At 44.7% G+C, this 10,065-nt stretch overlaps 1 protein-coding gene across 1 annotated transcript; it reads left to right on the forward strand.

Annotated features, from left to right (window-relative positions):
• The first annotated feature begins 211 nt into the window (after nucleotides 1-211).
• Nucleotides 212-3,472, forward strand: LOC120677984 (wiskott-Aldrich syndrome protein homolog 1-like). Its single transcript, XM_039959157.1, has 3 exons — nucleotides 212-278; nucleotides 384-1,011; nucleotides 2,280-3,472. The coding sequence occupies exons 1-3, from the start codon at nucleotides 212-214 to the stop codon at nucleotides 2,281-2,283; spliced, it is 699 nt and encodes a 232-aa protein (XP_039815091.1). The 3' UTR covers nucleotides 2,284-3,472.
• The last annotated feature ends 6,593 nt before the right edge of the window (nucleotides 3,473-10,065 follow it).

The raw sequence follows: 10,065 nt of genomic DNA on the forward strand, positions 1-10,065 counted from the left end.
ATTCTTTTAGAAGGATGAAAATCAGTTTCATGTGTAGCATGTACTCCAACATGACAAACAAACCATGAGAAACACTTTCTCGTCTTGCTTGATCCACACCAATGCAAAAGCATGGATTCCTTCAATTAATCTGCTCTCCCACAAATTTCCTTTCCTCCCGGACCACAAAACCTATAGCATCACAACCCAGATCAGCACACTGCACACCCCTATGGATTTGTTACAGGTTACCTCCCTGTTGCCTGTAAGACAATCATCCACCGTTAATCAATCACAGAGTCTAAAAATTCTCTAAGAGGGACGCGTTCCGTCGTCCGTCGCTGGGGGTGCGATCCGTTGGTTCAGCCTCGAGCGGTCGCAGATCACTCGAGAAGCGATCTGAGCCGCTCTGGCACCCTCCCCCGACCCACCCGCACGTCCTCTCCCTTGCTACAGCCCGCCGCCTTCCCCCTCGACCCGTGCCTCCCCCTCTCCACGCCCCAGCGGCCGCCGCGGCCCCCAAAGCCTTCACCCTCCTTTGGCCGCCCCTCAAGCGTTGGCCGGCGGATCCGCGCCGTCCCGGCCGCCGCTCCGTCCTCGCCTGGCCGCCATCCGCGCCGTCTCGACCGCCGATCCGCGTCCCCGGCCGCCGTCCGTGCCATCCTCGTCGCGCCGCCGCTCCGTCCCGGCCGCCGTCCCGACCGTCGATCCGCGTCCCCGGCCGCCGTCTGCGCCCTCCTCGCCGCACCGCCACTCCATCCCCTGCGGATCCACGTCGGCCCGGCTACCGTCCGCGCCGCCCGGACGCCGATATACATCCAGCCGCCGCTCCGTCCCCGGCTCCGCGCTGTCCTCGCTCCCTGGTCGTCGCCTCCCCATCCCTGATGGAGGGGCTGTGTTCACGCACTCCCTTGAGAGGCTGCGCGCGCCCGGCGGGGCGGAGCTCGACGTGCCCTGGCTCACGGCCCCTTCAACCTCACCTCGCGCATGCCGTTCTTCCTCGCGGGCGGCGCCATCATCCGCGCCACGCAGGTGAGCGCCAGCCAGCCACCCTCCTGCATGCCGCCAGGTTGCAGATCATCGATGACGGCTTTGTATCCTTAACCCTCTCGCATTGCCCTTTGCAATGTTTCATTTTTACTGAGATTTTTACATGGAAAATCTTACTGCAAGAAAATTGGGAGTGTGGCACAGGACATATGTTCGATGAAATGTCAAGAAAAGAAAATCAAAGAAAATTGGGAGTGTGGCACAGCCACCAAACCCTCATTTGTGGATCGTCAGGTACATATGATCCAAGTTTAATGACTTTTAGTAGCTATACTATACAATAGGTTGTTTGAAATATTTGTATATTAAACTGATTTTTAGTGCATTATCATTAATTATGATGTGGCAACAGGAGGAGAAAAAAGGACCAAGGAATTAACATGAGCCTAGGACCTAAGAACGATTCTGTATAAGCAAGAAAGATATTCCTACGACTGAGAATGAATTATTCTCCATTTTAACTGGCACCTATTATGCTCACATGTATTTGATTAGAAATTAACCTTATTCTCACAAAGGTCTAGGAAGAGTCTTTTGACAAGGAAACAGAGAATGATCATGCCAGGAACCCCTTCATGAAGCAAGTTTTTTTCTAGGTGGTAACTGTGCTTGCTGATTTTAGTTGTCTCATTCCTTTTGGTTGTTTCAGGTGCACACAAAAAAATTTGGAAAGAGTGCGTGAAGTATCGATGTCATTTGATATAGTGATTTGTGGCATAGCTATATATTTTCTTGTTCAGAGGGTTACAACAAAACAGAGAGATATGGGGAAATCACTTTTGTGAACCATAGTTATTAACTTATAGATATGATCTCCATGTGTCTACATGTGCAAGTTTCAGGCTAATAGCATTTATGACCTGGTGTTGGCTGGAATCCTTTTATTGCCCTACATGCATAAGATTGATCCCATCTCAGATGATGAGGACATCATCGAGATGGAATTATTTCTTTTCGCTTTGTTTTGCTTGTCAGGTTTGCATCTGCTATATAATTTACAACAAGACCTACATATGTGTATATGCTTCTGTTGTGTTTCAGTGCATGGGTGTGTTACTTGGAGACTGGTCAAATTAGGTACTAAAACTATTAGTGTTTCTGAATTGATTTCATGTATGATTACCCTAAGTAAAGTATGCGGAAATAATGGCATGTAGAATTCAATCTTTTTTGCTTTGTTCAATTAAGAATATATATAATGCATTTTTTAATATGTGTAGTTTATTTTTTAGTTATTTTTCGGTTTGTAGGTGAGCATATATGGATTTGGTGAAAAGAAAAGGTGGTAGGTCTCGAATTCAAAGACATGTCAAACACCACCAATCTTGATCTACTATATGCCCGTGCAGCACTGAAGGTAATTCTTTCAGTTTCTTTGTTCACTTATGGTGTGCAGGGTTTGTCTTAGTTAATTTATTCATGTACATGGATTTTGTTGGTGATAATGCTAGATGGCACCACTGTAGATGCTCAGCTCCTTTTCTTAGGCTTAGTTTACTGAGTACCAGTCTCGAATATGTCATCAGATGTTTACTAAATTAGTTTGACCAATGCCTCTTTTGGTGACTAATAAGTGTCATGTTTTAATTTCTAGACTAGAAGCAGAGGACCTAAAAAGGATGAACTACACATCATTACCTTTATTTCATGTTCAGATGTCTAGAAGTAGAGGACCCTTAAGCTTTGACAGCATCTTTATTTCATAAATGATTGATATTTGTAATTTATCCGTCATGTTTATTGTTGTAATTGGGGAGCTTATAGTCAGTTTAGGTTGCAGACTAATTTCAGAGGGGATCAAGGAAACTTGTAGCAGGTTCTGTATGCGTTTTGAGGCCAGTATGGTGGCATAAGTTCTGCCTAAGTACAGCCACAGTCATCATCAGTTGACCCACCTTGTGCTCTTGCAAATGATTTTCTTACATGAGACCAGTTCAAAAGGTTCGTGGAAAGTATAAATACATTATTTTGAAGATAGATGACAACTTAACAAATCATCTGCTGCTGGGGATTGCACCAACTATTCTCAAGAGCAGTAAGCTAGGGGGCATGCAGCTGAAGGAGGCAGCAAATGAGAAGAGCTGAAAGGTGTCCTCACTTTGTCATGTATCATTATCACATTTATTATATTAATCAAACATAAGGAAAGCATCCTTCAGAACAAGAAGAAAAGTGTCCCTACTTTGTTGACTTAGTTGCCTTGCATTTGGCATCTTGTGATATCTATGTTTGATATTAATTTTGGATAAATTGCTAGCCTTTGATGACCCTGATACACCAGGACGTATGCATATGAGGGCAGGGGCAAAGATCGAGTAGGCAGTCCATTTTTTTTTCTTTTAGAATGGTTTGTACTATGATGCATTTCCCCTCCATTTTTGTACTTGGATGGATACAGCAGGGCGTATTTGTTAGAAACTGAGTTGTTGAGCTTTCCTGAAAATCTCACCATGAATCGATGACTATGCAGGTCAGGCCAACAGGATGACCCAGTTTGCTCGCACACTTTGTCCCCATTTCATCTTTCTTCATTGATCTGTGATTATGTTCAAGCACTTCTGTTTCATCTTTGATCAATAATTTGTTTATTGTGTGTAAATTATGTTTGAGCACGTATAGTTATCTCGATTGTTGATGTGTACGTACATTCATAAAAAAATTTCCCGTAGCAACGCACAGTTATACACCTAGTTTAATATAAAACAATTAGTCGAATTCATGGCAAAAAGAATAATCCTGACCGCGTCAGTATTATTGTGGACGACCCTACCAGGCAATTCTATTCATCGCATATGCTATCAGGGGCCGAGCTGTCGCACAAGGGGACTGGAGGGAGAGCCACGGATCACGCCCATGTAACTTCAACTATTTTTTCATTGGCCGATTTCTTATTTCTTCTTTGAGAGTTGTTACGGTGCTTACCTCCCCTCTAAAAAAACCAGAGACGTTGAGCGTTGATATGTAGAAGCTACTTTTTTTTCTCTACTTAGGGGTAGCTTAGTAATCAATCATCTGACAAGTGCCAAATGAAAATCATAGCCTGGCCCTTCTTCCCAAACCTTCACTACCTTCACTTTCATCAGTACTACTCAAATCGAGTCTTAAATTGCAACAATTCATCGTTAATTCGAACAGCGCCATGCAGCACAATTGCCGAGCAGATCACGTCAAGGAACTCGCCCTCGAGCACGAGCACACGACAGGTATTCACGACCATGCCGGCGCTGAGGACGCGCCCGCTAGTGCCATCCAGCCGTCCCCGCTCCTTGATGCCATCGCTGTGCCGCCAGGCCGTCCCAGCTCCTAGGCGCGCTACGCTGTTTAGCTGCCCCCGAGCCCCGCCCGTGCCGCGCCGCCATCCCCGAACCAAGGGACATGCGGTGGCAGGGTCCGGGTCGCCGCAGCCGGTGGCGGCGGCAACGATGAAGATGATGCCAGCGCTGCGCCACTTAGCCAGCCGGCCCCGCGCCCCACCCATGCCTCGCCGCCATCCTCGGATCTGGGACATGCGGCAGCAAGGTCTGCCCGCCGGCATATCGGCAACAACGAAGATAGGGTGACTTTAACGGATCGTTTTTTCTCGATAGCGTTCTCTGTTTATGTTTATTGAGCGAAAGGATAGGAAAGATACTAAAATACCCGGCCCCTATCATTATTTACATAAGTGGTTCCTAGCCCACATAATAATAGGTTCTGATCCACATGTTTGGTTCTTCGTAATAGGTTCCTCCTCCTTCCTAACCATTGGATCTGGACTCCTCAACGGCTCCTAAAATCTCCAAGCACCGTAAAATTTCTCTTCTTCTTTGGTTTCGTTCGCTAGCAGCCAACTTTGTCCAAAGTTGCTGTCAATTTTTTTCTGCTATACTTCAATGATATTATTCTAAAATATTTTTATTCATTCCAGAACAATTTATTTCTCCAAAACATTTTATCTTGTTCTTGGAACATTTTATTTTGTTCTCAGAACAATTTCTATTGTTGATAGAATACATTCGGATTAATTTTTTATGTGGAACTTTTTTCATTTGTTTCAAAATAATTCACGTTTTTAAGGATAATGAAATTGTTCTAGTTTCATCATCAAATTGTTCCAAATAACTCAAAAAATGTGAACATTTCGGAACAATCTTGAAATTTGTCTAGAACATTTTGAAATATTCCCAGAAAAAATCTGAATGTTTTTGGCATAAATTGAAAGTTCCGGAATATTCTGAAAACAGGACAATCTACTAAACAAGTCAGAATATTTCAGAATACTTTTGAAAACATCTTAATATTTTAGAACATTTTTTGAAATGTTTCAAAAACAAATCTGAATGTTCTCGGAACCAATCTTAATGTTTCATAATAAACTAAAAGTTTTGGAACATTATGAAAGCAGGATAATCTACTAAACAAGTCAGAATGTTTCGAAACACTTTTGAAAATGTCTTAATATTTTGGAACACTTTTGAAATGTCCCATAAACAAATCTGAATGTTTTCAGAACAATCTTGAAATTTTTCCAGAACATTTTCCAGAACAATCTTGAATTGTCCCCAGAACAAATCTGAATGTTTCGGAGTAAACTGAAAGTTTCGGAACATCTGAAAACATCTTAATGTTCCGCAACATTTTTGAAATGTTCCCAGAACAAATCTGAATGTTTTGGAATAAACTAAAAGTTTCGGAACATTCACTACTAGAAACCCCCCCTCTAGATACGTTGTAGTAGTAACACCATTTCAAAGCATCTCTACGTCGGTTGGTAAATATGTTTCATGAAATGTTTTCAAGAACGTGTCAAATTGTCACAATATTAAACACGCTTATAGCGTCAATAGTGTTGTAGAGACAGTTCTTAACATGCTTTTGAAATCGCCTAAAAATGATACGGAGTTAGACACACTTCTAAGCGTCGTTAACCTATAGACACGTTATAAAGCGTATCAGATATTTGTTTATATCAATTAAAGACTTTTTTACATAATTAAATAATACTAAAAAATGTTTTACAAATTTGTAATTAAATAATACTAAAAAATGTTTACAAAATTGTATCTACATGATTGTCTCTACCTTGATTAACACATGATAAAGTGTTACTATATTGCGTAACTAAACCAATAAACACATTTTGTAGATGTGTTTGTAAAACGTATCAATGTGTGTTCACATGAATCAAACATGTCTACAAAACGTCTTTTTCTTTCATATGCACGCTTAAAGAATTCGTTTCTATAAAGCCTGACACGGTCCATACGAAGACGCTCCTAACACGCTTTGTGAAAGCATGCCTACATTTGTATAGAGATGAAATAAAGCGTGTCTACCTCCAAATTAAGCGTGACTACAGGGAGTGCATTCTAGTAGTAATTCTAAAAATAGAACAACTACTAAACAAGTCAGAATGTTTCGGAACACTTTCGAAAATGTCTTAATATTTTGGAACACTTTTGTAATGTCTCGAAAACAAATCTGAACATTTCGGAACAATCTTGAAAATTGCCCAGAACATTTTTGAAATGTTCACAGAACAAATCTTAATGTTTCGTAATAAACTGAAATGTCCGGAACATTCTAAAAACAGGACAATCTACTAAACCAGTTAGAATGTTTCAGAACAAAGTGTTTTCTATTTGTTTTAGAGAATATCTTTTACTGAACATTTTCATTTGTTTCAAAACGATAGCTTGAATTTGTAACATTTGTTCCTCTTAGAGTTATAATTGTTTCCGCTTCTTGAATTTTTGTTCCTCTTAGAGTTATAATTGTTTCCGCTTCACCATCAAATTGCTCCAACTAAAGAAGTATTTAAATATACTCATGTTTATGAATGTTTCAAACATTTTTTTTGCGACTGAATGTTTCAAACATGTTGAAATGGATTTACAATTTTTTGAACAGTTTGAAACATTCTAAAATGTTTGACACATTTATAAATGTTATGAGCCTATTTATATATGTTTAAAACAATTTGAAATGGTAAACAACTCTTTTGAATATTTTGGAAAATTTATAAATGTTTTAAACATTTTGAAATAGGTTCAGAACTTTTTTTAAGTCTACAACATTTTTTTGGATAGTGATTGAAACATTCTGAAATTGGTATATAACTTTTTTTTGAATATTTTGGAACATTTATAAATCTTTCAAACATTCTGAAATGGATCCAGGCTATATTTTATTTAAAATATAAGATTAATATTTTTCAAATAAATTTAAATTTCCGTTTGTTCCGATGTTATTGTTGATGATGCGCTCGTTGGCCTATTGAAGATGAATGTACGATCAGACCATTTTAGTAGTAAGAGACTTGGTGAATCAATAATGGGCCTCGAGTTTCGGCCCGTGAGGTCCGCCTGCAGGCTGCCCGCTCTGAAGATGCTTCTGCGATGCATCAGCGCAAATTCGCTCGCGCTACGTATAGACGTCCCCGACTCTACCCGTAGATACCCAATCCGTTGGCACGCTCAGAAGGCGGAGCCGAAGGCGCCTGAACGTTTCTGTCAACGCCTCATAAGGACGTACTTCTCAAGTTATCCCTTAATTTTTTTGAAAGACCGAGTTGAGACCTTAGAAACAGTATTATAATATTCTTTTTGCCAGAAAGAAACTTTATTGATCTACTCGAAGACGGGTATAAACCTGAGTAACAATTGATCTACACAATAATGTGAATCTACGCCAAACTAAGGAGCGTGCAGGTACAAAGAATTTTTGACACCATCTCTATATGCAAAAGAACAAAAAAAATTGGACGTTCGGTCGACATTCTAACATTTTGACAGGAAATGTAATCTGATCTATAGTTTGAGCTCCAAGTCCAGCTCCTCGGCATGGCCGCCGCCATCGTCGTCGTCGGAGTCGACGAGGTCCACGAAGGCGACCTGCTGGGGCGCTGTTACTGGCACCGTCTGGCCAGTAGGCAGCTGCTGCTGCCACGGACGGCGACTCCGCCGCCGCTGGTACGCCGCCGACGAGCTCTGCAGGTCAGACCGGCCTATCTATCAGTGACGATTTACAATGTTCCTCAGATGATTTTATTTCAGAGAAAATAAAATATACTACCTCAGATGACGCAGCCGGTCCGGCGGCAGGAAGTGCAGTAGTGACGGCGCTCCGAATCTGATGATCGGCCTGACGGCCGTTCTGATGCGGCGACGGATGGCCGCTGGACGTAAACAGCCTGCTGACGCACACAGCAATGATCATTACGTTTTAGAATGAGTGTCAGGCAGCCTGGTAAAGGATTCGTACTGCTGCGTGGTGACGTAATACGGGGGGAAAGATCCCCTCGGCATTTGGAGCTGATGAACGGCGCCATTTCCGACCTGCACATCAGGATCACGCAAGTCTCCGTCATGGCTGACGATCTGAGAATCCTCCGCGCGTACGTGGGAGATGAATCCGTGGCGGTGGCGTACCGCGGCGAGGCCGGCGCCATGCACGACCGCCGGAGCAGTGGGAGGCAGCGCCAGCGGGTGAGGCGCCGGCAGGGGCGGCACGGCGGCGTAGCAGCGGTCGGCCACCTCCAGCGCCACCCTGATTCGCTCCAGCTCCGCCACGCCCAGCCCGCGCCGCGGCTCCCGCCTCCTCGCCGCCATGGCCTCCGCGGAGGCCTTCCGCTTCTTCCCGGCGGCCTCTCTGCTCCCGCCGCCGCTCACCATGATCGCCGCCGCGGACGTCTACCCACCTGGCTATATAAGCGAGGCGCGGGCGGCGGGGGGCCATTTCCTGTATCTCAGCATTGACGCCGGCCCGGGGCGATCTGACGCGCATGAATTCGAGATACGCTCCACGTGAATTCCTTCCTCTTCTGCTCTCCGATTCCTCACCGGCGGCCGGATCCCGGATTCCCGATGGGGTAAGTGTGGTGGATGCTGGTGCATGCCCGGGCGGGATCATATGATTCGAGCCAAATTACTGGCGCGATCTCCATGCATGGGAACGGATCCTGGCTCGATCGGGAAACGGCTGGCAAGTGTCCCAATCAAAGGGCGAGATCGAGAGTTCCAGCTTGTTAGCGGCTCGCAAATAAAGATCGTCGTCATCCGGCCTGTTGGTGTTTCGGGGGGCGTGTTTAATTAAATTCGCCAGCAACTTTCGAAAGATCCACCGCCTAATGCAAAGATAGTAATTTTCTTTCGTATTCGATTAAAAAAATCCACCGTCTAATTGTATTGGATAGATTTAAGGGTCGTTACTTTGTACTTGCACAATGATCAAAGAAAATAACTTTCAGTGGTGGATGCAGCACTGATCTAGGGGTGCCCTAGCCTCCCTAGGCTCCAAAAAATAATGGAGCCTCCCTTGAGCCCCCTCTATTTTTGAGAAGAAATGAGAAGGAAGAAGGTGAGGAAGAAGAAAGAGAGGGCAAAGAAAAAGAAATTAACCCCCCTTTAGGGTGTTTTTGGTTGGGCTTTTGACTTTTGGAGGCAAAAGCCTCCAAAAGTCAAAAGCTCAACCAAAGAGCTCAAAAGCCAGATGTGCTTTTGCCCAAAAACAGTTTTCATTACCCACCTATCACTGGTTATGAGAATACCGGTTCACCATTCTATTTTTTTCACACCTCTCCGCCACCAGCTTGCCCTGCGTCGCCGCCGCCAGCTCCCCCTCTTCCCCCTCCGCCGCCGCGCCACCGCGAGCTCGCCATGCTGCCACCGCAGGCTCGCCCCGCCGCCGCCGCGACCTCGGCCCTCCACCGCCGCCACGCTGCATCCTCGAGAGGAGAGAGAGGGTCGCGGGCAGGAGCAAGAGAGCGGTGGCGCTCCACCGCTGCTGGCGCGCAGTTGGAGGAGAGAGGGGCCGCCGGCGCACAGGTGGAGGAAAGGGGGGCCGCCGTCATGCAGTTGGAGGAGAGAGGGGCCGCCGGCGCACAGGTGGCGGAAAGGGGGGCCGCCGCCATGCAGTTGGAGGAGAGAGGGGAAGAAGAAGATGAGGTGGGGGAGAGCAAAAAGTAATTTGTCTCTATGACATATGGGGTCCACTCGTAAGTCAAAGAAGCTTTACCTAAAGCCACAGCTGCTCAATCAAACTGACTTCCAGGCTACA

This window comes from Panicum virgatum, chromosome 6N (genome assembly GCF_016808335.1).
Source record: "Panicum virgatum strain AP13 chromosome 6N, P.virgatum_v5, whole genome shotgun sequence".
Classification (NCBI taxonomy): domain Eukaryota; kingdom Viridiplantae; phylum Streptophyta; class Magnoliopsida; order Poales; family Poaceae; genus Panicum; species Panicum virgatum.

Coding starts and splice junctions, on each gene's coding strand:
- LOC120677984 (XM_039959157.1), top strand. CDS start 212: ATGGATTTGTTACAGGTTACCTCCCTGTTGCCTGTAAGACAATCATCC. Junction 279..383: donor CACCGTTAATCAATCACAGA/GTCTAAAAATTC, acceptor AAGCGATCTGAG/CCGCTCTGGCACCCTCCCCC.